A 26,890-nucleotide genomic window follows, 5' to 3' on the forward strand; every position below is an offset into this window, starting at 1 on the left:
CCCGGGAGGATTGGAACAGGCCAACGATAAGGCACTCAAGGATCTCACTGTCAACAATACACGGAGTCCCCGCTGTAGCAGCTATTAGCTGCCTCTGATCTAAACCTCCAATTAAAGTGGTGATTAGGCCCAGCGAGGCGTTCTCCGGCCATGAATTATTCATCTCCCTTCACGGTAACAGCACCAGGGGGGATTAGAATGAGAGCTGGTGAAAACAGAGGCATTTTAAGCAGGGTTTTAACCATATACAAGCAAACATTTATCTTTCAAATCTTTCATCTTTGCTGCTTCTGGAAATTAAAGCTCCCACACCTTCATCCCTGCCCCTTCAGATCTGTGCTGTGGGTGGAGAGTGGGGACACGCTGCTGGTGACACCGCTGGGGACACGGGCAGGATGGGCAGGCTCCAGGGACTGGACCTTTCTCCTGCCACACCAAGTGCCTGGGTGAGGGCAAGGGAAGCCCCAGGATCTCTCCTCAGAGGCTCACGAATCACAGAATGGTTTGGAATGGACCTTAAAGCTCATTCCACCCCTGCCACGGGCAGGGAGAGACACCTCCCACTGTCCCAGGCTGCTCCAAGCCCTGTCCAAGCTGGCCTTGGGCACTGCCAGGGATCCAGGGGCAGCCGCAGCTGCTCTGGGCACCCTGTGCCAGGGCCTGCCCACCCTCACAGCCATGAATTTCTTACTAATTTCTAATCTAAACCTAGTTAATTGCGAAGCCATTCCGCCTCGTCCTGTCACTCCAGGCCCTTGTCCAAAGTCCCACTCCATCTTCCTTGCAGGCCCTTTCAGGAGCTGGAAGGCCACAATTAGGTCACCCCAAAGCCTCCTCCTCTCCAGGCTGAACAATCCCAGTTCTCTCAGCAGAGGTGCTCTATCCCCTCTGATCATCCTGCTGCCACCTCTGGGCTCACTCCAACAGGTCAGTGCTGCTCCCACTCCAGGAGAAATCCTCTGGGGGATGCTCCCTGTTCCCAGCCCACCATCAGCTGACTCTGGGGTCTCTGTGGTACCTGGTGACCTCCCACCCAGCCTCTAACAGGGCACTGGATCAAAAGCTCTTTCACAGCTCCGGTAAATTATGCCTCAGCTTCACCCATCTGCTTCCCAGCTGACACTTCCTGAAATAAATTAATCAAGCCTATTCAATTAAAGCCTCCTTTCTGTAGGGTTTCTTGCTGATCCCCACCTTGGTGAGAACTTCTCTCCCCTCTCAGGGCTGCAGGAGCCCCTGGATGGGGCTGGAGTGACAGTCCCCAGCCCCTGTGCTTTGGCTGCACAGGAGGATTTGTTCCCAGGTGCCCAGCAGAGCCCAGGATCCATGGGGATGATGCCTCAGGAGCATGGCCACCAGCTCTGGGGCAGGACCTGCCCTTCTGGGCGCCAGCCTCTGCATTGCCACGGTCCTTTCGGTCTTATTCCTTTTCTCTTTTAGTCCCCTGAGAGATTTCTGGAGTCTCCACTCGTTTCCCCTCATGGAAAATCAATAAAAAGCAAATATAAGCAGGCCACAGGGACAGTGAAATGATCCTGTCACCCCGTGGGTGCGGGGCTCACGCACAGCTCGAGCTCCTGCAGATGGGAGCCTTGTTTTTCCTGCCTGCTTCCCTCTCCTGCCTGCAGGGATGGGGCTGCTGGAGGAAGATAAAACCGGCTGAAGCGGGGTGAGGGAATGACAGTTACCCTGCAAAAGTAAAACAGAGTTTGTAATTTCAAGCTGTTCTCAGGCTGAGGAGTCAACGAGGGGGAGTTTTGGCTTCTCCTCTCCCTGTGCCACCCCTGCGGGACCCAGCTCCTGCATCCCATGGGATTGGGGTGCTGTGGGAAGCTGTGACACCCAGGACCCGCCCCGGGCTAACACCAGCTCCCCAGGAGGCTGCAGATGGTGCCATGCCTGCACAGACAGCCTGCGGGGAGGCAGGTGGCACAGGGTGGGCACACAGATGGCCACGCTCCAACCACAGGGAGAGCGGGGGCATTTTATATTTGCAATGTCTCAGATCAATTTATCTCTGAAAGGTTCCAGAAAGTACAGCCATGGAGAGGAATCACAAAGTGCAGCTCAGAGAGAGAGGGGGGGCAAAGACAAGGAGGGAACAGGCCCAGAGCAAACAGCGAGGTGTGACAATTTTGAGTTCCTGAAGAGGCAAGAAACAGGCACTAAAATAAGAGTGAGCAGACGTCCTATTTTAAGTGTTCAGCACTGATGGGTTGGACAAGCGCTGCTGTGTGGAGAATTCTGTGCGACACCGCCCAGAAATACAACTCCAGGCAGCAGGAGCTGAAGAAACACTCGTTTAATTCACTGAGATTTTGGAAGTAAGAACAGCATCATTCTGGAGCGTGGCAGCCTGGTCAGGCCAGTGGGCACCGCTGCCAGCTCTGCACACACAAACTGATCCCTGGGAATCCCAGCAGCCACATCCTACACATCCACATCCTGGCTTCCCAGTGCCAACTCCCAGCATCCTCGTTCCTACCGGGGCCTCTCCTCACTCCTGTGCAGAGAACACCCCAGAACACTTCCCAGCAAAGGCCTCCAAACAGGGGGCACCCTCTGGAGACTCCTACCTGGGACACGGACTCCATGCAAAGGGTTAGAAAGCGCCATGCCAATCTCAGTCATCCCGTACCTCTCCAGCAAGGTGTGCCCCGTGATGCTCTTCCACTTCTCCAGGACAGGCACAGGCAGGGCTGCTGAGCCTGACACCATTAACCTGCACAGGGAAAGCCCAGCTAAGAGAGAATCCAAGAGCACCTTTGCTCCAGGGAATTTGCAGCCTGACACGGGGGCACAGAAAAGCTCTACGTAAAACCTGCACCCGCCCCAAAATCCTTTCAACCAAAAGATGTCCCTCACATTCTCAGCACGATGTGGGGTTTAAGTTAACCAGGGCAGCCTCTTAAAAGAGCTCCTGGAGTACAAGCCTGGGCTGCAGGACAAAGTCCTTGCACAGGGTGACACACAACGAGCCCCTTTCTGGCCTCCCCATGCAAGAGCGGCTCGTAATTAAATAATATCACCCTCGTTCCCGCCAAAGCACAACAGAAAGAGCTGATGCTGCAAGGAAAACCCTGGAGCACCCAGTGAGCCAGCAGCAGCCCCTGCCCACAGCTCACCCACCTGATGTTCTCCTGGCAAAAGGCACGCACGAAATCCTGCACTTGGGGCTGGGTGAAATGCTGGTCGTAATATTCCATCAGCTTGGCATAGATGGTGGGCACTGCCATGAACACACTGACACGGGGAGCTTGGGAGCTCAGGAGCTTCTTCCACACCTAGGAAGGAAGGGAACACCCATGGATGAAAACACACCTTTGCTAGCTGAGATTTCCTGGAGCTGGAGGCTGTTGTGTGCCCCTCATCCCTGTCCAAAACAAGTTCCCAACTTTCATCACGCCCTTGTTTCCCAAGGCACAACGTTCATGTCTCATCCCACCCGTGGATCCCCCACCCACCATCACTCACAACATGATGGAAATGGCCTTTTTAGTCCTGTCATGCTGCAGTCAAGAATTTGCACAAGAAGATGGAAGCTTGTGGCAGGATCAGCTCATTCCCTTATCATGCACAGCTCTTCAAAGGCTGCACAAAGCCACCGGTTTTCCAAAGCATGGGAGCTCCTCTTTGGAAAGACACAGCCCACACCTGACACACAACACACAGCTTGGAGCCCTGGATTTCAGCCTCTGAGGCGAGGCTGGGAAGAGGGAGATCAGGCACTGGGAGTGAGAGTTTATGAAAACGCTGAGGTGCAGAGAGCTGTGTCCCTGGCGAGCTCAGAGGAGCCATCACAAACCACAGATAAAGAAAGCAGCGGCAGCAGGAGACAGCGGCTTTTCAGGAGGGCCACCACCCCAACCACAGTGTTCCTGAGAGGAACGCTCCCTGTGGGAATAACGCTCTTCAGCTGCAAGGAGAAACTCGGGAACTACGAATGGGGACAAATTCCAGCAGCCAGCTCCGCTGGGATGTGGACAACACCACCTCTGGGACGCACGGGTCAGAGCCACGAGCGTCACACCTGAGCCCATTCCTCCCACACCTCACCACTGTCCCTGCCAGCTGAGCTCTTCCCAAGGCAGGAGCGATCCAAAGCCGTGGAGAAATCAGAGCCCCGCTGACGGTGCCTCTGTCCCGGCGCTGCAGCCCCTGCCCCGCCGGTGACAAATGCATTCCCTAACAGCTCCTGACACCGAGCGCTGCCTCGGCTGCACACGAGCGAGGCAAGGCAGGCATTGATTGAAGGTGAGCCAGGGATTCTCCTTCATGCTGTCACTCTGCCCCTTCCCTCTGTTCCGCTTGCTCGGGCTCCGTTTCATCCCTTTCTCCTTGGCTGCGCTTCCCCCAGCATCTCGCACTCGGCTGCTCCAGAACAATCAGCTCCTAAGAAAACCCTGCCAGCGCCGGGTGGTTGCTGTTGATGAGGCAGGACTCGTCCACAGAGGCACCGGCCCACCCAGCAGGAGGGAGCTCACGCTGCCTCCCAGCCCAGGGATGGCCCTCGGTGGGGAGAGAAGAACGCACAAGGTGCAAACGCACCGGACACCCCAGGAGGGAGGGCGTGAGCACCCCAAGATCCCCAGGGAAAGGAAAGCAGGACTGGAATGTGACTTCCTGCGCTGATGGGTGATACATCCAGAGAGGGGACATTTCAGTCCCTGCAGAAACCCACCCACCAGCGAGATCCCTACCAGCCAGATCAGGAAAAATTTCATTTAGAGGGGTCTAACCTCCCCCACGCTCCCCCCAGCCCTGTTTTTTCCCCTCAATATCTTCCCCATTCTGGGCAGCAGGGTGCAGACGGATCTCTCCAAAGCCAGGGCTGAAGGGATCTGCTCTCCTCAGCCTGGTGCTCCCCAGAGCCATTGCTGTGGGCAGGGAAGGACGCGTGATGGCAAGCAGGGATCAGGACTGTGCCGAGGGACTGAGGGGAAACAGATGCTCAGGGCATGTTCAATCAATCCTTGCTGTGTGATTTTGTTTTGCCTTCCCAAGCCCCGAGCAGCTGTGGGAGCGCGGGCAGACTTCCAGTCTGCCCAGGCAGCAGACTTTTTATCACATGACTTTGGATCTGAGGAACCCCAAACCCATCGAAACAGAGCAAGTCTGCCTTGCATCCCAGAGTCCCCTGTCCCCACGTGCCAGCTCAACCCCTGCCTTAGATAAAATCCTCCCCCCTGCACTGCAGCCACAGGAGCAGCTTTTCCCGTGTCAGTCCAGCTCACCCAGCAACAGCCCCTTCCCGAGGATAAGCAGCTGCCTTTGGATTTGTGCCACCAGCTGCTGGGGTGATCTGCTGACAGCCAAACCTCTCCACCTGCTCTGCTCCTGCTCAGCCAAATCTGGATCCTTCCCATGTGTTTTAGCAGGACTAAGCCGTGGTACAAAGCTGGCAGCTCCGAGCGCTCCGCGGAGCCCAAGCTGGCCAGAGGGCTTGGCACTGCCCAGCCAGCTGGAACAGCTATTCCTGGCTTCCAACTGCAACTCCACGCTCGGAGAGAAGGATGTGGGAAAGCCTCGTCACCTGGGACTAATCAATCAACCCCGTGCAAAGCTTTGTCCTTGCAGCACCCGGCATCCTCCGACAGCGCCAGGCCTGGAGCGGCACAATCCATCTGCCCCTGGGTTATCCCACTGTCACTGGCACTGTCACTGTCACCATGTCAGTTCCTTGGGCACAGGGTACTGGCAGCCCAACTTTCCGTTTTGTTTTGCTCACCTGACACCTCCAAGTGCTTTTAAAAAGCCACGGATGCGGGAAGCAAACATGGCACCGTGCGCCAGGCTCTGCAAAGAAGGGAAGCAGCAGCCTTCCCATGGAATAACATGCTCAGGAGATGGATCAAGATTCCTTTGAGGATAACCAAGAGTTAGAAACGAAAAGTTCCTCACTGCAAGAAAGCAAGAGTGGGAACAGCTTCCCACCAGCAATAACGGCAGCAAATGCTTCGGGTCAGGGCTGCCTGTGCCAGCAGAGAAGTGGGAGACCTAATGTTCCCAAGAGCCTTCCTGTCAGCATGACATTCCTGATTTTCCTCCCCTCCCACTGCTCAAAAGCATATCATGAGCTGGCCAGTGGGATTTTGCCATCATTAAAGGAAAAAAAAAAAAAAAAAAAGGAGAAAATGACACCAGTGGGTACAAAACAAGCGCAGCAAGGCACAGCTGGGAGATTTTTCCCACGTATTTTTCCCAGCACACAGATGGTGAATGAGGATGGAGGAACAGACAAGCTGCTCCAAAGGGTGGTCAGTCCATCCAGGAACCTTCTCAGTCAGCCTCCAGACCTGATAAGATCATCTGAAGGAAGAGCTGTGAGCACAGAGGAGAAAAGGGAATAACTTTTCCCTTTAGAGAGGTGCAATGCCATGAACCAGCCAGAATCCAAATCCAATACCTGGGCCTCTTCTCATGCAAAAGAAGAAACGGTGGCAAACCCAGTTATGGGCTAAACCATGTAATATTTTGGCCGGTAGAAGATTCCCAAAACCAGCCAGAAGAACTCCAAGCTGCAAAGGAAGCAAATATCAGCATGGATTTTTCCATCAGCCCACAAACGGATCACAGCCAGCCCGCGGTGCAGCCTCGATTGACAGACACAACAGCTCCTCTCTTCTATAAAATTATTGGGCCGTTTTCAGTGGTAATTGGATCTTTTTGAACCCTTTCAAAAATAACAATGCCTCTAATGCAAGGTTAACTCAGCCCTTTGCTTCCCTCTTGCTCGGGGAGATGGGTCTGTGTTTAGCACTGACTGCTGCCATGTGGGAAACACCATCGAGGAAAAGGGATGCCGGTGATTTTTGGAATGTCTGTGGGAGCAACAGGGCTGTGGCCAAAGCAGCTGCTTGTTTGGTGAGATCCTGGGCCAAACACGAGGGTGGGAAGCTCCTGTGACTCAACTGCAGCAGCGAAGGGACTGCAGGACCACGCACACGCATCCAACACCAAATTATCCCAAAAAAGCAGATGGGCACACGAGACAGGAGAGCACCAAGGGGAGCTCTGCTCTCTCCCAAGGACTGAGCCTCCAACACCTCACGAGCAATATGCAAAGAGAGAGAAACATTCTTCTCTTCAAAGAGAAATCAGGCCCTCGGTGGCTTCGTCTCATGTTTGTTGTAACCCCGAACTGTTTGCGCTCTGTGCGCCTCTGGTTTTAATCATTTATTCATCAGCACAGTTTGATGGCCCCTCTGCATTCCAGGCTGAAGCTTTTAAACCCTTCCTATGCTGGAGGCATACTGGAAGGAGCAAGTGCTTTCCCTGGGACCTGGAAATATAAGTAAATATGACAGGCTCTGGTTCCATTTTTTATATTTCCCCACACACATCAAAAGCCATTACTTGGGAACAGATGCTGAGGACAGACGGCAGATCTGGGGAGATGGGAAAGAAAACCTCTAACTTTTTAAAGCCAGGTCTGTGAGAAGTGATCAAACATAATCCATTCACTAGTGACCTGCTCCTCCCTCCTCCGACTCCTCTTTGAGTCTGAAATAAAATTACTCCTCTGAAGCCTCCCATTAACAGATGAAAAGACTTTCAGCCTCTCTCCAGATGAAACTGGATGGGGGCCGTGATCCCCAGTGTGCCTGGATACTGCAGCTCAGGCTCCTCCGCTTGGATTTGCTTTTCTTTTAAAAATAAACCAAAAGAGCTGCCCAGAGTGATGTCTGCAGAAGTGACAGATCCAGGGGAGAGGCTCAGTGCAGCACACGCTTCTCCTTCCCCGAGGCAGCAGCGGCTGCCGAGCCCTGGATCTCCCTGCGCAGCCCAGCCAAGGTAGGCAGCCCCAGCACCCAGCCCAGCCTGGATTGCACAGAAAACACCAGTGACAAGGACAAAGTTTGCTCCCAGATACAGCACTGCCTTTGCCGGCCTTCAGGAACTCAGGGCTGCGAGCACACGGTGCAGCAGCACCCCAGAGCAACACCTCCCACTCATCCTGTGCCCGCTCTGCAGCTCCCTCCCACCACGGGGAAAAGGTGCCACGGGGGACAGAACACCAGGGAAAGCTTGTCCCGAATCACACACCGCCTTTGGGCACGCAGCATCCCTACTTCCCCAGACAGAAGAGCGCAAACAAGATGATTTTGATGGCTTTGAGTGTGACATTGTAAAACAGGGCATGGTTTTTAGAGGGCTTGATCCTCGGAGCACCTTAAGTCAGACACGCAGTGAGGCCGGCGCTGAAACAGCAGCTCCTGGAACCGCGGGGCAGGAAATCTGCATCTTGGCATATTTATCGTGGAAGGGGTTGCAGGGCACAGCCAGGGCTGTCACTGCACAGGCAGCACGTCACAGCTCAGACCTGCCCAGCAGAGCCGAGCGGGCAGCACACGCCACAGCTGGGTCACCCGCACCGGAGCTTGCCATCACTCAGCAGAGCAAGTTTCTCCCTTCAGGTTTTTCAGTACTCTTATTTCCCGCTCTGCACAAGAGGCTGGAAGACCTCCCAGGATCTGCTCTCGTGTTTGTCAATGCAGAGAGCTGTCAGGGAACCTTTTGCCATTAGAACATCTACCCCTCGAGGCAAGATCAGGGATGTCCAAGGCAAAGGCAAGCTCTTCCTGTTGTTCAAGCCCAAAATGGATCCTCTTCCAAAAACCACAGCAGAGGATCCTGTAAAGCAGACCCTGACCTCACAATTTGCTCCAAAATGGTCCTGTCCAAGGAGTGCCTGGTCTGGAATGGGGACATCAGAGCGTGACTGTCACAGCAAGCACAGGGGACACTGGGCTGCCCCGGCTCTGTCTCTCCAGACTCACCGACATTTCCACAGAGAGACAGTCCCGCCACAGGCTGTGCCTGAGCTGATGCACGGAGGGAGATGGAGGGAGGGGGACACTGGGAATGGATGCTCCAGAGGGTGCTCGGTGCAAGCCCTGATGCTCAGAGCCTTCAAAGAGCACCTGGCCAGGAGGAGAAGGCTCACCCTGCTCTCCTTCCATAACAGAGACAGTCACCTCTCCTCCTCTGCTCACCACAGCGCACAAAATTTGTACAAACACAGCACCTTTAAAACCCCTACTCATGGACAAGAAACTCCTACCCCAGCATCTGAAACAGGTCAGCAGCAGCTGAGAAATGCAAACAGGAACAGAGCAGCTGGAAGCGTAAACCCAGCTTGGGAGCGGGGTATGGAGGGAGGATCGTACAGCGATGCTGAGGCTGCAGCTTGCTCTGGCTCCAGAGGAGGTTTCTGCCCTCCCACTTCTCACCCTTGAAAACCAATAAAACAATAAAGCAGGAACATCACAGCCAGCCATGCCCCACACAGCTGCTGGCAGAACAGCCCTCGGGCTCAGTGCTCTTCTCCTGCCTGCTCCATAGCCACCTGTGCTGAAAAGCCTCGGCACAGCCATCCCTGCCATTCCCAATCCCAGCAGCACACAGCAGCACTGGACGCTGCTCCCATGGGCTCCCGGGGAGGACACTGCACCCAAGGAGCACAAGCACCACAGGACTCAGTACAGCACGTACGAGTCGACTAATCCTGGAGACCAAGGGTCCATTTATAAACCCTTTATTAATAAATGATTAATAGATGCAGCCGTATTTTTTAATAACTTGCAATAAAAAAATGCTATGAAAAGCTTAAGCAAGACAGTCTTAACAGATGGTGCTATAAAGTGAATTATAACATGTACAGTAGCTAGTGCAGGGTAATGGATGTCCTCATTTAATAAAAAGAATCTGATTTTATGCAGCAACTTTCACGCTTGAGGCACCTCAGCACACTTTAATGAGTCCTCGTGGCCTCAGCAGTAGCCACAGACATCAGGTGCTGTTTTAGTGAGAGGAAGGATGTTGGTCAGGACACCGGGGCTACTCCACAGTCCTGATTTCTAACCTTTCCTTGGACACCTCCCAGAAACAGACGTAAAGGTCTGAGAGCTGCCACCTCCTACCCCTGCACGGCGGGGAACGACAAGCGAGCCGCGGTCTGGGGCTGGGAATGTCTTCTCAGAGATGAAAAAAAAAACCCCCAAAAAAAAACCCCAAAAAAAGAGCATTATTCCCACCACCAAAACCAGACTGCCATCTGTATCCAAGACTATAAGGCACGCCGCAAATTATGTAATTTAATAAACACTGTAATAATAAAGTATTTATTTTGTATAATGAAGTGTTAGTGATTAGAAACCAAACACACATCGGGCGTGCTGCTGCGGTTTCTCTTGAACCTTTGCCAGTATCACTCAAGGCTAAATATGTCTGCAGCAGGTTGGGAGTAAGTTCCTCGCCTTGTTTTGATCAGCCTGTCAAGTGTTTTAGCTGCCAGTCGAGTTTCTTTATATCACACTATAATTGGCTGCTTTCTCAAGGTGCAGCCAAGGAAGAAAAGCACACGACAAAACTCGGGCTCCTTTGGCAAAATCCTCCACTGCTGCTTTGCTGCAAGCTGATTTCAGTAGCAAAGGGCACTCTGTAAACAGCTGGTGAAAATAGAGTGGAACTGAAAGGCAGCTTGCAATAAACTCCACGAGAAAGACTCATTTCCCCTCCCGTGCTCGCTTTGGAGCGTCGATCAAACCACTCGCAGCTCCCAGGGGAGGCCCTCGGAAAAACAACGGGAATAAAAGAAATCGGAGGAGCGAACGCCATCCTTCAGAGCGCTGCCCGGTGCCCGCTGCCCGCTGCCCAGCCGCTCTCCCTGCCCAAGTTCAGCTCCAGGATCCAGCCCCGTCCCCGGTGTCACATCTGGGGACAGCTTTGATCGGAGCAGGCAGGAGGGGGGGATCCCGCTCCCCCCGATGGCGACCCCATCCCTCAACGTCAGCTCAGCGATTTGCAGATGTCGGGAGGGAGCAGAGGAAAACGCAAGGGCACCAGGGAGCATCAATCACGGCGGGCACAGGACGTGGAGCACCGCGCCCTCCAGAGGCTTCGCTCCAGCCTCTCAGCGGCACCTCCAGCCCAGCCCTGCTGCACCCCGAGCGCTGGGGTCACCCTAAAGTCGGGCAAGGACAATTTGGCAGCAATCAGTGGGGTGAAAGCACAGGGACCTTCTACCACAGCATCCTACCAATTTATTCGGGAAGTGCCGAGCTGCCCCGCTGGGACCCCGGGGCTGTCCCCCCGAAAAGGAGCAGCCGTCCCGGCAGAAAAAGGAAGCGTGCGTTTGCTGCGGCTGCTGCTCCGAGAAGCAGAAATGAGCCGTGAAGGATCAGCCCTGCAGTCACTCCGCTGGGAGCTGGCCCTGCCCTCACCTGGCAGCAGCGCAGCCAGAGGCTTCCAGGTGTATCCCACACCTGTGCACTTTGTCCTCTGCGTGGGACAAGCCTTCCCTGTGGATAAACACAGACAGGCACAGCAGCCTGGGCAGTTTACCCAGCACAAGCTCCTTGGGCTTTCCCAGGGAATTCTGCAGGGACGACACAGAAATCTGCACCTGAAAACCCAACTGTCCCTTAACAGTGACACTGCAGACACCAGCCAGGACACTGGCACATGTGGATGGACGGTGGTGCATCCCAGCAGCTGGGAAATGTGGAACATGATCCAGCCATACTGCTGCCTGTCCCTTTCCTTCCCCCCTTTCCATGGAGTGCCACTGGCACAGGGAACAAAGGAGGAGCAGAACACTGGCACTGGTGTTTCCTGGCTCAGATGGAAAACAGCATCACAAGAGCATCATTCCAGCAGGGTTTCCCTCCTGTCACTTTTCCTAAAAGCTGCAAGAAGGTCTGGATCTGCAAACTCTCTCTCACATCACTGAGTCCAACCCAGCAGCTCTGTTAACCCTTGTTTCTCCACAGAGGAAGAGCCACCTTTCCATGTAAGTGAGGAAAACCATGATTTCCCTTACCTGGGCTGCAAAAACCTCCAAAGGCTGTGTTCTGTCATGTAATGCAATACAAAACTCTAAGGATGTAGGACTGGAAGGGGAAAATTTGGAAGGAGCTGCTCAGGGAGGTGGGGGAGCCCCTGTTCCTGGAGATGTCCAGGGAATGATTGGACACGGCACTCAGTGCTCTGGGCTGGGTGACAAAGTGGGGATTGGTCACAGGGTGGATTTGGTGACCTTGGAGGTCTTTGCCAGCCTCAGTGTTTTGGGGATTCTGGGAAATGCAAGTCACTAAAAAACCTCAGCGAGGAGCACACCACTAACACACAAGAGAAAATCCAGTATTCCCACCTTTCCTGGCACTAAAAAATTCCACAGCCCTAACTGTGGATGGAAACGCTCTCAGTGGGCACACAGAAGGGTCCACCCACCCCCAGCCAGACCTGGGCTGGGAAGGGCAGTGCAGCATTCCCATTCCAACATCACGCTTACAGAGCTGCACCCTCTGGAAGAGCACATTTACCCCGGGCTGAGCACCCAACCAGCGCACTCTGCTGTGAACCACACAAGGCCAGTGGCTAAAGGGGCTGGAATTCTTCAGGAATTCCTGCCCAGAGTTGCTCTGAGCACAGTGCCTGGGGTTCCTGCTGCTGGATTCCCTCCCCGGGCTCACCATGTGCACGTTGAATTCCGGGAACATGACGCACGTGGCTCCCACCCACAGCGGGCACAGCAGCTTATTGATCACGCCGTGGACGTGGTGCAGGGGCAGCACGTGCAGGATCACATCCTCCTTCTTCCACTCCCACTTCTCAACCAGCCCCGTGGTCTGCAGGAGAAAACAAACAGCAGGGCCTTAGGGCAGGAGGAAGGATTCTCCCGAGGCATTCCCGAGGTATTCAGGCCCCAAATTCCCTGGCAGGAATGCCAAGCCTGCCTGGGTACAAAAATCTGTCCTTTAGGATCAGGAGGAGAAAAATTCCCACCAAAACAGCAGCACGCAAGAGGAACACCTCCAGCATCCCGTCAGGACGTGCCTTTAAACCAGCAAAGCCCTCTCCTTGTGACTGAGAAATATCAACAATGATTTTAAGTAGGACATACAAAAATATCAACCTGCTGCTGCACACGCAGATTTGGCAGAAATAGTAATCAAAAAGCTAATTTTCCCAGAGTTCTGTTGCCATGGTTGGGACACTGATGACATCAGGCTTTTAGCACCTGTAAGGGATAATCAGTAGGAGCAGGAAATCGCTGATAAACAGAAAGTAGGTTTCATGTTAGTGAAAACTGTGGGAGTATCAAGCCTCCAAAACACTCTGCTCTGAAGGGATAATTATCTGAAGGGATAATTATCAGGTTTCTGGGTCAACAATGCCCTTCAGAGCCCAGTGCTGGCAACTGCAGAGCTTATTTCCAGCCACCTAAAAATAAGAGAAGCATCTGAACAGCGGAATTCGGTCGTGTCTCTCACAACCCTCTTCCATAGGGCAGGGAGCAGCTTTTGGGCCTCCTGCAGGACAGCACAAAGGACGGGGACTGCTCAGGCCACCCCCCAAATAATCAGCATATTTGTAAGGAAACAGATTCTTTGCCCAATATAGCCGAGCCCTGGCTCCATCCATCAAGGCTTTCATTCCTGCTGGGATATTGCAGGATCCGAGCCCCCAGAGCAGCAGCAGCTCTGGGAGGCACCCCTGCATTCCCTGCACTCCTTCCCTAATGGCAGCAGCCTGGCAGTTGCAGGCACTGATAACCAAGTGGTGAGGCAGTCAGCAGGCTTATTCAAACTTTTAATTCCTTTTGGCTCCGAGAGCTAATGGATTTTTTTGCCTTGGGGATACAGAGCTGAATAATGCACAGGCTTCACACAGCACTGGGCTGGGCTAAGATATTTTCCAAGCAGGAGCAAAGACTCTCCCCTAGAATTTTCTACCCCCAGAGGGTAGAAAAGCAAACTGCAAAGAAATCAGGTTTTTCACAACAGGTTTCATCCCTTCTGCTTTCCAGGAAAGCAGGGAGGAGGATCCACCTGCCTCAGCATGCAGCTGCAGCGTGAACAGGCCAAGCTTTAGAGCCTCACACGCCGCTGTGTGTTCACCTTCCAAGCCTGGGGGGTTCCAGAGCCGCAGCCCCACAGCTCCCTGCAGGGATTCGGCAGTGGAGAGGCGTTTGCAACCCCAAATCCCTTCCAGACTCCCCAGACCTTGGCAGGAGCCTGGCAGCAGCACTCACCACGGCCTGCACGTTCTCGTGGGTGCTGAGGACACCCTTGGGCCGGCCCGTTGTCCCGCTGGTGTAGATGATCATGGCCCCTCTGTCCTTCCACGAGGAACAGCTTGGCAAGGGCCCCTCCTCCGTGGCTGCGGGGCTGGAGGATCCATCCCCACCGGAGCTGGGAAGGGGCAGCACGGGCACTCCCAGCCTCTTGGCACTGGGGGTTATTTTCCCCGCCAGCTCCTCGGCCGCGACGACCAGAGCGCTCTGGGAATCCTGGATCACGTATTCCAGCTCGGGCACGGGGTGTTTCCTGTACAGGGGCACCGCTATGGCCCCGCTCATCCACGAAGCCCACTGGGCCACCACGTAGGAGGCATCGTTGGGGCACAGGAAGGAGATCCTCTCTTCCTTCAGGTCCCCGCTGGGGCACCGCAGGAGCCCGCAGATCTCCCGGGATAAGCGGAGGCTCCGGCCCAGCAGGTCCCCGTACGTGTGCTCCCCGTTCTGGTCGACGATGGCCACTCTGTCCCCGAAAGCCAGAGCCCTGGTGAACACAGGGGTGATGTCACCGCTGCAGGCGGCCCAGGCTGTGTGCAGAGCCCTGTGGGGACAGGCAGCCCCCTGCCCGTGCCACCTGCAGCGGGACACGTCCCGCAGGAGGCAGTGGAGGGGCCGGCACAGCTGCGGGGAGAGCAGGGGGAGCAGCATCCTGCCAGCACGGCCCGGCTGAAGCGATCCTGCAGAAAGCAACGACGGGAGCAGGTCAGTGCAGGCAGGGATTGCCCAGGGGGTTGTTCCCACCCTCATCTGAGTGATATCCACTGTATTATCGATGTCCCTGCCTCAGAGTGCCACAGCCTGGGCAGCCTGAGCATCCCTGCCACCACGGAACAGGAGGCTGAGACCCTTCCCTGCACAGCCTCCGACCCCTAAAATCCAATTTAAATGATGAACCAGCTTTCACAGAATGCCAGAATGGTTTGGGTTGGAAGGGAGCTCAAAGCCCACCCAGTTCCACCCCCTGCCATGGGCAAGGACTCCTTCCAGCATCCCAGGCTGCTGGCAGGCAGGGGGTGAAATGACATGGGCTTTAAAGTCTGTCATTTTTAACATTTCATCCTATTTTATTTTAGGGTTTTTTTTCCCCGACATTATTTTTTCCATTCTTTTAATATATATTAATAAAACTATTTGTTAGTTTTTAAACATAAAGCCACTACGAGGTCCCCTCCCAGCCAAACCATTCCACGATTCCGTGAAGAATCCCAAACCCCTCCGCACAGTCCGGAGCACCCTCTCCATAGAGCAACGGGGAGCAGAGAGGAGAGGACAGGGCTGTGGCAGGAGAGAGAGGGGCTGGCTGCACAGAATCCAATCAGCACCAGAACATCCCCGGAGACATTCCACGACAGCAGGAAGCAGCCAGAGGATGACAAGCTCTCACTCTCCGAGAGTGTCCGTGACACTTCCTTGACGCCGGCAATAACAACCTGATTTTTCCCTTTTTTTTTTTCTTTTTTCTTTTTTTTGGATAAATGCCTATTAGTGGAGCAGCTCAGCTCCAAGAGCCTCCCAGCCCAGCTTCCCACGGTGGGGAGGAGCTGGAACAAAGGGGATCCAGCCCAGCAGCTCCCCAGGAAGAGCTGGCCAGGGCTGCCCCCAGCTCGGGCTGCACAAGAATTTATTTTCCGTGAGCGCTGCGGTCTCTCCTCTCCACCTTCGGAGCATTTCCCCACCCAGACACTGGCCCTGCTGGGATTTTCTTTTGCAAATCAACCTCAATTTCTGCTTCTGCAAAACAAGCTTGTGATTTTAGGGTGGAAACATCTGGGGGAGCAGAGAGGTTCAGCCCCAGAGCGGGCTGACCGTGGGAACTCCTGACATTTGCCACCAGCATGGAAAAAAACCCAAAGCAGCTCAAGGCAGAGCTCGTGTGACGCCTTTGAGTTGCTCTGGAGAGACTAAAATGTAAAAACCCGCCCTAATTCACACCCTAAACTGAACCTGTGGCATTGGCAAGGTGTCAATGCCCCGGGCATTACAAGGGGCATGAACTGGAAGCTGGTTTTGGCCAGGATCAGCGTGGCTGATGCCCTCAGCGCTCTCACTGTTCCACCAGTTCCTGCCAAAAATCAAATTACCCCGTTCCCACCGATCTGTGTTTAATGGAGCAGTTAACAGCAGCACCTTCAGGCAGGCCTGGGAGTGCTGGGTTTCAGAGAGCTGGGGGTGGTGCTGTGTGCAGACACTCGGGGCACAGGGAGGAGAATCCAGGGGCTGTTTTCCATCCCCTCCCCTTGCTCAGGGTGCCACAGAGTCTGGCACAGCACACCTGGAAACAAAGTTTGTCCCTAGAGCCCAAGGGAAGCTGGTGGCAGTGCAGAGATGTGGCTCTGCTGCCTTGGAAGGGAAGGTTCAAATCCCCCTGGGAAGGGAAATCCAACTCCTCTTCCTCCTCCTAAGGCTGAAGGTTTCAAAGCTACTCTCCCCAGCTCCCAGCACAACAAAACCAGTGCAAACTGGGAGCTGACCCAGTGCACAGCCCTGTGCACTTTGTGCCATCCCCCTCTGCGCTTTCTGAGCATAAAATGCATTCCCTGGAGTAAAATGATCCTTGGAGTTGCTCTGAGCTGTTCCAAAGCGAGTTACTGCAGGAACAATCGTCGCTCCGGCTGTGACTGTGTGAGTGTCAGTGCGAGTCTGACCTGCAGGATTCCACCCTTTCCTCATTTACAGCCGTGGGAATACAGAGGGATTCCTGGCTGTTTCTACAGCAGGGATAAAAAAATACTTTATTATTAGAAAATCATAAAAAAATACCTTATTCTTAGAAGAAAAAAAAAAAAAAAAAGTAACTACGAGAAGGAAACTTGGAAAAGGCATCAAATAATGCCCGAGATGCTGACTGTTCTGCCCTTCTCACAAAACAAAAAACTGGGGAATGTTTGGATAGAACAGCACGTTAAAGCCCATCCAGCCCCACCTTCCACTGTCCCAGGCTGCTCCAAGCCCCAATATCCAGCCTGGCCTTGGACACTGCCAGGGATCCAGGGGCAGCCACAGCTTCTCTGTACCCTGTATCCGGGCTTTACTCTTCTCCCACTCCGGAGCGGATTCCCACCCTCCAGCTCTCTGCCCGCAGCCTACTCACGGCACCTCCCCGAGCAGGAAAAGGGGAAAACCCTCGCCCCGCCGTTCCCGAGGTGCCGCGGGCACGGAGGCGCCGCAGCCGCGGGGCCCGCACGGAAGGAGGGCCGGGTCCGAGCGCACCGGGCCGAGGGCGGCAGGTCCCGGCTCACCCCGGCTTTGGGACATCCCGGGGACATCCCGGGGCCGTCCCGGCCCCGCCGGGCCTCACCTGCCGCCGGGGGACCGATCCGGACGCGAACAGCTCCGGAGGGAACGCGGCGCCGCGACCCGAACGTTCCGCGCACGAATGTTCCGCCACCCCCACCCCCCCCCGATTTGTGGGGATTTGGCCCCAAAACCCCCGCGGGGGACGGGGCCAGGGCACCGCGGGACTGAATGCCCCTGGAGTGTCACCAGCGTCCTCGGGTGTCATGTGACATCATGGAGCTCCATCTCTGCCCCGCGGGTCCTGGGGCGTCCGCAGGGTTTGGGGATTTGGGCAGATTCAGGGATGGCCGGGACTCGTGGAAACTTCACACGTGGGCATCCCGGGGATGCACAGAGATCCCAGAGGCGCACAGACATCCCGGGGACACACGGGCATCCCGGGGAGGCCGTGGTGGCACATGGGTGCCCGTGATGGCACATGGCACACCATGCCGGGCCCCGCTCCCGCACCGGAGCTGTGTTTTTGCGGCCGTGTGCGGCGGGCCGTGAAGCGGCACGGCCGGGGTGACCCCCACCCACCTCCACAGGTGTGTTTCCACCGGGGCCGCGGCCGCAGCCCGCGAGGTGCAGCGGGGTGGGAGCGGAAACGGGGCCGGGATCCCAGAGCTGGCGGGGAGAGCGCCCGACGGTCCTGCACAGCCCCGCTGCCCGAGCGCCATGGCACGGCTGTGTCCTCAGGGCACGGCTCTGTCCCCATGGCACGGCTGTGTCCTCAGGGAATGGCTGTGTCCTCATGGCGTGGCTCCATCCTCATGGAATTGCTCCATCCTCATGGAATGGCTCCCTCTTCATGACACAGCTCTCCATGGCACAGCTCCCTCCTCATGGCACAGCTCTCCATGGCACAGCTCCATTGCACAGCTCCCCTCGGCCCACCTCTTGCACAGTTCCCACCACAGCTCCCCAGTGGATTGCACAGCTCCCTCCTTATTTCTCAGGGTTCCCTCTCCATCACTTGGCTCCCTCCCCTTTTCATATCTGCCCATTCACAACCTCTGTCCCCATTCCATATCTGCCCATTCACAACCTCTGTCCCCATTCCATATCTGCCCTTTCCTCTGCTCCCCGTTGCACCACTGCCATCACACCCCTCCTTCTCTCCCTCACCAGTGCACAGCTCCTCATCACACGCCTCCCTCCCCACGGCACAGCTCCCTTCCCGCCCCATCCCCATCTCTGCTGTCCCCGTGGCACAGATCCCTCTGTGTCTCTCAGCTGTGGCACAGCTCCGTCCCCATGGCACGGCCCCATTTCCTCCCCATTGCCCACTTCCCCATCCCACAGCTCCTTCCCCGGTTCCTCCCCATCCCACAGTGTTACCCTGGTTTTTCTGGGCCTTTTGATTTTCTTAAATGGAGTCAGATCTTTTTAGTTATTGTACAATATTAAGAGCAGTTTTCTACCTTTCTCACAGATGTAACATAAACAAATCCTTTGTTTTTCATTCTCTGTCCTTTGTTTGCATATTTCTAACCTGAAAACAACTGTAACTGACAATTGGTCTGGCCACTGATGCTGAGGGGTGGAAACCCCAAAAAGCCAATCTTCTGCTAGACCTAGAAATGTATAAAAAGTAAAAAAATTATCAAAGGGGTTTTTCTTCTTCTCTCGGCTCTCTCAGCTGTGAGCTGGGATCGGAAGGACCTCTGCGAAAATCTCTTGTCTGTGTGTGACTGCTTTGTGTGTGTCAGTAACACCACAGCCCCTTCCCCAGTTCCTCCCCGTCCCATACCCCCTTTCCCAGTTCCTCCCCATCCCATACCCCCTTCCCCAGTTCCCCTCCATCCCACAGCTGCGTCCCCACTGTGTATCTCTCACACCCCTCCCATTTCACACCCCCTTCACTCTCCCCACCACCCCCCTGTCCCCGCAGAGCCGCTCAAGGATGCTCCCACCGCTCCGGGCTGACCCCAGAGCCCGCGGGTGCCACCTCCCTGCCCAGCACCCAGCCCGGCCCTGCCACCGCCGGTGTCACCCTCCGCACTCCCCATCCGTCACCAGCCTCCCCTGCAGGGGTGAACCCCTCCCCAGGGTGCGTGCCCGCGGGGCGGGCTCTGGTGCCCGCACGGTGCCAACACCCCCGTGGCGGTGCAGGGACAGAGCGGGGACACGCAGGGATGTGCCAGGAGCGGCCCGTGGGGGTGACGGGGCCGTGCTCCCCGCCATGGTGGCAGGCGCCGGGGCCAGCTGGCTCCGTGCACGGCAGATGTCACCCCGAGCCACCCTCTGCCGCTCCGGGCCCCGCAGCCGGAGCCCCCCCGGCCATCTGGAGCCGGACGCACCCCGGAGAAGATGCTCGGCCGCGGTCACTGCTGCCCCGGGACTGCGGGGCCGGGAGGGAGGGAAGGAGCTGCTCCCCGTCTGCATCGGGAGGGGTCAGCCCAGATGTGCCCCCACAGCTGGGAGTGGAAAGCGAGCCCTGCCCGCCCGCAGACCCCCGGCTCGGCCGCTGCCGCTGTCCCCGGGGCGCTGGGCTGTCCCCGAGCTGCCACCGCGGGCTCTCAGGTCCCTCCCAGCCGGGTTTTCCGCCGGCCCTCCCCGCCTTGCTCAGCTCGGTGATTAATTATGGATCCAGCAGAAAGCTTTTATTGCGCTGGAGTTTACTTGTGGCACATCCGTATTTATTAAAGAGAGAGAGGAAAAAAAAAAAAAAAAAAAAAGAAAAAGGAAAGTAATTACTGGGGTGGTGTAAACACCACGAACTCCGCTGGGCTGTGGGAACGCTCAGGGTGATGGGGAGTTCACCCCGGTGCTGTGGGGTGGGATGGGGGCACTGGCAGCTTCCCCTGGGGCGCTGCTTGGAGTGAGGATGCAGCGCAGCAAGCTCCGTCCCCACCGGGACATCCCCAAACCACGGGAAGCGTTTCCCCATCCCCATCCTGCCCCAGCCCAAGGAGGGACAGAGCCAGAGCAGCGCCAGGTCCCCGGTGGCTGCCCAGGAGGGCGTTGTAAACAAGGGGCAGTGAAACGTTTGATCTCCATCCATCTGCCGGCCCCCAATCCCCCACCCTCTGTGCCTCGGCACCCCCCAGCCTCCCTAAGCCGCTCCCCGCCAGGCAGCCGAAGGTCGGCAGGGGCTGCTGGCCCTGTCCCCCGCCACACCCGCGTGGCATCGGCGCCACCACCACGCTGCCAGGGCCGCCAGGGCCGTGTGGCGGCTGAAAGCAGACCGAGCGTCCCCATTTCGGGGTTCCACCCGTGCCGCCGCTCCCGTGGCGGGATGGCACCAGGCAGGGACGGGGTCTCGCTCCGTTTTCCTCCGTGTTTCAGGGCTGCCTCCTTGCCTGCGTCCCTGCCGGATGCCACTGCCCGCACCCGGGGGGCTGGCCTGTCCCCGGGGGCCTGCGGGGGACGCGATTGCCGTGGGGACTCCCCGGGGACGGGAGCAGCTCGGCGTGAAGTGGGGCCGCGAGTGGCTCCCGCGTCACGTGGCGAGGATGAGTGCAAAATGGCCCTATTATGATAATTGCCCGGAATTATGATTGATGGAGATTAGCTGCTTATTTGTGAGGAAATGGAGAAGGCGCACGTGTGGCACGGGCAGGACGGGGACAGCCGCGGGGCCGCGGGGCGCCTCGGGATGGCTCCGGGAATGTTCCCCTGGCACAGTCACTGCCATCCCTGGGCTGGGATGTGCCACCAGGCAGGGACGGCGGGTGAAGCATGGCAGGAGGATGGGATGGGCCAGTGTGACCCCTCACACCCCGCCCCGACCCGTGGAGGGATCCTGGCTCCTCCTGCCAGCTCCATTAAAAACATCCCTGATTAGGGGTAAAGCTGTTAGCCAGGGATGGCCGCTGCTCTCTGTGTTCTCCTGGTGCCTGCCCCAGCACCCCTGCGCCTCCCAGTGAGCGTGGCTCCCGGTAAATGGCTTATTTTGGGATAAACTGAGCAGGAGCTGGGCTGTTCTCTTACCTGGCGATTCCCATCCGCGCCCCTCGGCCTTAGGGGCTCCCTAAAGGCGTTGGCACCGCGACCATCCACACTGCAGTGGAGGCACAAACCACACACCCACTTCTACCTTCAAAAAGGCTCCCAAACCAGGAGTTTTGGGGAGAAAAGCCAGAAAAGCAGGGTTGGCTGCCACGCTGATGGCCAGCCAGGATGCAGCCATGGCACGGCTGAACCGCTGGGGCCGGGATTTTGGCACCGGTTGGGGATGCTCTGTCGCACGAGGCTGAGAGGGCCGTGCCAGGCGACACACGGCCAGAGGGCACCCCGAAACCCCCACCCATCGCCAGAAGTCCCTCCTCCGCTCTCCCCTTCCCAATTTCCCGGGCCCCCCTATGCAGCAGACGGATGCTGGGTAAGAGGTGTGTCTGTGGGAGCCGTGCTCGCCTGGCAAGCGTCGCCGGGCTGCGGAGGCGCTTGCCGTCCTGCCATGGGCTCTCCCGACCGGGCTGGGGGCACAACTCGGGCCACAGGGGCTGAGGCTCCCTGTGTGACACCGGCGCCGTGGGCAGGCTCCGGAGCCTCCGCGGCGGGACGAGGACGTCGCCCAGCTGGCCTTGGCGAAGGGAAGGGGTCCCCGGTGGGTCCCCGCCACCGGGCACGACGAAGCCAACCCCTTTCTCGGCGTTCTCCCCTTTTCCTCCCCCCGTTTGGCATTTGGCAGCGGAGCCGTGGCGGCGGCTGGGGCGCGCGGTGCCGGGGAAGGGCTGCCAAGCCTCGGCAGCCCCCCGCGGCCCCCCGGCCCCCCGTGCCAAGGCTGGTGGCTGGCAGAAGGGCTGCCCGCGCCTGGCAGGGCTCCGTCAGCTGCGGGAGGATCCCTGTGCCGCGCTCGCTGCCAATTTCCCTGCGAGCTGGCACCGCAGGCGGCTCCGGAGACACCGGCGGGGAAGGCTGGGGAGGACGGATTGTGAAAGGGAGAGAGGGAGGGAAAAAAAAAAAAAAAAAATGGACACATGCCATCGCTGGAGCGGCGAGGCTGCCAAAACGCCAGCAGGCAGCGGGGGCCAAAACCCAGCGGCGGCGGAGAGGAGGGTCTGGCAGCGCGTCCCGGCGTGGGCACATGGAGGACGGGCAGCGTGGAGGAGGCACGGCGTGGCCGAGGCAGGACGGGCAGCAGCCGGAGGAGCCGGAGAGGAGAGAGGTATTTGCCTTCGTTTTGCAGGGTGTGCGTGTGCGTGCATGTGTCTGTGCCGGGCTCTGCTTCCCGGCTGGCTCCGCTGCGTGCAGGCTGCCCGCGGCCTCCCTGCCCATCCCTCCATCTCCATCTCCATCTCCATCTCCATCTCCATCTCCTGCCTGGCCTGTCCCTCCATCTCCATCTCCTGCCTGGCCTGTCCCACAGTCCTTCCCTGCCTGCCGTGCTGCCTGCCTCGGGCAGCCACAGGCTCCGGGTGCCGCACGCGAGGTTGTGGCTTTGTCTGCTTGGGCTTTGTCTGGCGGCGGCGGAGGGGCCGAGGCCGGCGGGGCTCTGGGAAGGGAGGTGTGAGCCAAAGTCCTGCCGCCGGCAGCGCTGGCACGTGGGAAAGGCGCCCTGCTCCCGGCCCGGGGCTGCCTCGGAGCACAGCCTGGCGGCTGGGTGAGAAGGAGAAGGGGAGGGTGGGCAGAGAGCCCCCACATCCATCAGCGGGCTGCCGGGGAGGAGGAGGAGGGAAGGGCAGGATTGCAGGACACCAGGAAGCTCGTGGTCCCGTGGCCATGACTCGCACGAAGTCGGGGTCGTGGGGCGCTGGGTGAAGGAGATGGGGTGTGAGTGGGTGTTTGTGTGGGGTTGGGGTGTAGGGGTGAGTGGGGAGCCTTGGGGAGGGGTTGAGGCTGCAGGGCAGAGAGCCGGTGCTGCTGTGTGTCCTCCTGCCTGCCCGGGGTGCGGGAGCAATGCTGGAGCCATTCCCAAGGCAGGGATAACATGGCATCACCGCTCCGCTGGCACTGTGCGAAGTGGCTGCAAGAGGGTCCCCAAGCACCAAACCCGGCCCGTGCCAGGGAAAGGAGCTGGAACTGAGGGGAAACAGGGATGCTGGCAACCCCAAATCTCACAGCACTGCAATTCCTGCTGCTCTGCACCCCTGAAGGACTCTGGATGTGCCCACCAGCACCCCTGTGCCCAGGGATGTCCACTCTGCACCAGTCCTGGCAGGACAAACCTCCCTCAGTGCCCATCACCTGCAGGAGCTGGGATGGCAGCATCCACCTTTGAGGGCATTAGCAGCTGCCTGGCAATGAGGCAAGAGATGTTTCATCCCGTCCCATCCCATCCCATCCCATCCCATCCCATCCCATCCCATCCCAACGCTCCGGCACCGCTGACTGGGCTGATCACCTGGCCACCCGGCTCTGAGCTGGAGGAGCAGCTCTGCCCATCCCCGTGTCCCCAGAATGTCCAGGGCAGGATCCTCCACCTGGATGCCACCACCACAGCCTTTCCAGCTCCCGTCATTCCCCGGAGGACCAAGCCCCGCGCTGCTCAGTGCAGGGCCGAGAGGGCAGGAACGCTCCCCGTGTCACGGGATGATCCCCCCCATCTCCCCCTCTCCCTCGTTTTCCTCCGTATTTCACAGTTCCTGCTTCCTGCACAAGGCAGGGGTCTCCAGGGACTCCAGCCAGATGTTCTCTGCAGCACACCACATTGCTTTCCTAATGAAATATTCATGGAGCCTCTCCGCCTCTCTGCCATGAAAGCCTTCTGCAGCTCCCAGCCATGGAAACGCCGCGCAGGCAGCATTCCTGCAAAGCTCCCGGCCCCCTGCTTCCCGCTCGGCACCTCCACCTTCCTCTTCCTCCACACCAGCGGTGCCGGAGCGGGGGCTTTGTCCCCTCTCCTTGCAGGTGAGACAACACCAAGGGCACAGCCAGAGCCACCTGTGGGGACGCCGCTGTCCAGCGCCCCGAGGAGGGTCCCTGCGTGGCTGGGAGACGGGCGCAGGGGGATGCAGACAGCGGTGTGGGACACGGAGGGGTCTCACCGATCCCGTGCCCATCCCTGCTCCCGGTGTTCCCGGTGCTCCCGGTGCCTTCGGTGTTCCCAGTGTTCCCGGTGCTCCCGGTGTTCCCGGTGCTCCCGGTGCCTTCGGTGTTCCCAGTGTTCCCGGTGCTCCCGGTGCTCCCGGCGCCCCCGGTGTCCCCGGTGCTCCCGGTGCTCCCGGTGCTCCCGGTGCTCCCGGTGCTCCCGGTGCTCCCGGTGCTCCCAGCGCCCCCGGTGTCCTCGGTGCTCTCCGCTCCCGCCGGCTCCCAGCCAGCCCGCGGCATTAGCGATGCTGTGCGCTATAATCCAATTAGGTTGTTTATGCAAACAATCAGGTTTTATGTTTTGGTAAAAAGCTTAAATAACCTTAATCAAAGCGAAAGACCTGAAACCATCGCTGGCGGGGGCTGCGGGTTGGTGGGTGGTGGCAGGACCCCGTGCCTGGCTGGTGACACCGGGCCTGGTTGGTGACACTGCCCAGCTCACCCCCACCACCGACAGCCCCGGGGCTCTGGGAGGTGCTCTGCTCCATCCCAGAGCTGCTGCCAGAGGGTCTGAGCCGTTCTGCTGCTGCTGGGGACTCCTGGTTCCTTTCTGCGTCACACCCAGCAAGCCCCAGCCTGGCCCGGACACCCTGGGACATCTTGTCACCTCTGTCCCTGAATGTAGGAGCGCTGAGAGGTGGCATCACGCCAGGGGGATGCAGGATATGACCCAGCACACTGCCACTGTCTCTGCTCACATCACTATCCCTGGGTGTTCCAACAGCACCACGGCATCCCGGCACTGGGGCAAAATCCCTGCAGCTCCAGCTCGGGTCAGTGCCAGGTGGCACAAGGGACGGTGCCGTGTCCCTGTGCCCGTCCAGGGGTGAGCTGGGGAGCAGGGCTGGCTCGGGAGGGCCGTGCCCATGGCGCTGCCTCCTGCACACCCCGAGTTTCTGGAGGAGTAATAAGCTATGCATATAGTGTAGAAATAAAACATGTTCTGCAGAACAAATGATGTTAATTTGCTGAGAGGCTCTGAAGCCGAGTATTAGCGAAATGCCTTGAGGGAGAGAGCGGCAGCTGTGCTGGAATTAATGGCAACGTGCCGAATTAGCACCGCTATGCATCATAGTCAGAGGGAAAAATTACCGGAGAGATGAGGAAAACAACCCCCACCCTGTGCCAGCCCCGACCCCGGGGCACACTGCCGAGTGCAGCCGGTGCCACGGTCCCGGTGCCCGTGGGTGCCCGTGGGATGCCCCAGTCCTGGCTCTGGCCACACCACAGCTCACTCCAAGCCCAAGAGCCTCCCCTGCCAAGGTGTGTGACCTCAGGACTGCTCAGCATCCCTCTGGGATGCTGGACATTGCTCCTGGAGCTCCACATCCTCCTGGACCAAACCATGCCACTCCAACCCACCCTGCCCCCAAGGATCATCTCCTCCAGGATCTGTGTCCTGCTGGACCAAACCATGCCACTCCAACCTGCCCCACTCCTGAGGATCATCTCCTCCAGGATCTGCATCCCGCTGGACCAAACCATGCCACTCCAACCCGCCCCACTCCTGAGGATCATCTCCTCCAGGATCTGTATCCTGCTGGACCAAACCATGCCACTCCAACCCGCCCCACTCCTGAGGATCATCTCCCCCAGGATCTGTGTCCTGCTGGACCAAACCATGCCACTCCAACCTGCCCCACTCCTGAGGATCATCTCCTCCAGGATCTGTATCCTGCTGGACCAAACCATGCCACTCCAACCCGCCCCACTCCTGAGGATCATCTCCCCCAGGATCTCTATCCCTGCTGCTCCCCCATTCCTTCCCCTCCTTTCCGGGGTGTTATTCATCTCCTCGTCAGTTTATTCCTTCTCTTCATTCCCGGTGGCTGAGTGCCTGAAGTCTGCAGCTCCTCATTGATTCCTACCAGTGCATCTGGTTTACGGCTCTGCAGCCTCCTCCGGAGCATCCGTCTCCCTCCTCCGCCGCCTTCCGCCCACCTGGGCACGGCCGGGCTGCGGGAGCACGCTGTGCATCGGGCATTACCTCCTAATGGATGCTTCCAGTAAATTCCACACCTCTGATGAATATTTAACACCGGCATCCGTCTCTGCTGGTCCCACGGTGCTGCTGCCTCCTGGGAAGTTGGGTTTAGCCCTTGGGTGGCTGTGCAGATGGCAGGGAGCTGTTATCCCGGTGGGGACTGGGGCTGGTGACGTCCTGAGCCAGTATTCCCGTCAATTCCTCACCATGCCCTGCTCCCGTTGCAGCTGGCGGCTGCTCGTCCTCAGCCTAACACGTCCCCAAAAATAAAACATCTCCCTGCTTGTCGTGTCACCCTCAACTTTTTCTCCCGCTTTTCCTCTGCAGGTCTCGGGCCCACAGGAGCTGCCCCAGCCTGGCCTTGGATGCCGCTGTGCCACCCCTCCCTGCCGTGGGACAATCCTGGGGCTGTGGCTCGCGTGATGTGACGGACCCGGATGTGCCTGCCACCGGCCTGGTCCTTGCTGGGATGCGCCAACAACTGCTGAGCACCAAATCCTCTGGGATGTGGCAATGGGAACGGGATTTCCCCCGTGAGCCTCCTGCAGCCACCAGGATTCAGCACCCCCGGG

General features: G+C 57.9%; 1 protein-coding gene across 6 annotated transcripts in view; it reads right to left on the minus strand.

Moving 5' to 3' along the window:
- The window catches only part of ACSF3 (acyl-CoA synthetase family member 3), a 51,332-nt gene extending 33,926 nt beyond the window's left edge, over positions 1-17,406 (minus strand). For 2 of the 6 annotated variants that reach the window (XM_040075424.2, XM_040075427.2), the window contains exons 1-5: positions 16,729-16,806; positions 14,039-14,760; positions 12,477-12,632; positions 3,130-3,284; positions 2,577-2,722 (exon numbers count right to left, since the gene is read on the minus strand). In XM_040075424.2, coding sequence (XP_039931358.1) covers positions 2,577-2,722; positions 3,130-3,284; positions 12,477-12,632; positions 14,039-14,760; positions 16,729-16,753 — 1,204 coding nt within the window. In that variant the 5' untranslated portion in view covers positions 16,754-16,806. The other 4 variants (XM_040075423.2, XM_040075425.2, XM_040075426.2 and 1 more) reach the window with 4 other exon arrangements.
- Positions 17,407-26,890: the final 9,484 nt, after the last annotated feature.

The sequence above is a fragment of the Hirundo rustica genome, chromosome 11, assembly GCF_015227805.2.
Source record: "Hirundo rustica isolate bHirRus1 chromosome 11, bHirRus1.pri.v3, whole genome shotgun sequence".
NCBI lineage: Eukaryota > Metazoa > Chordata > Aves > Passeriformes > Hirundinidae > Hirundo > Hirundo rustica.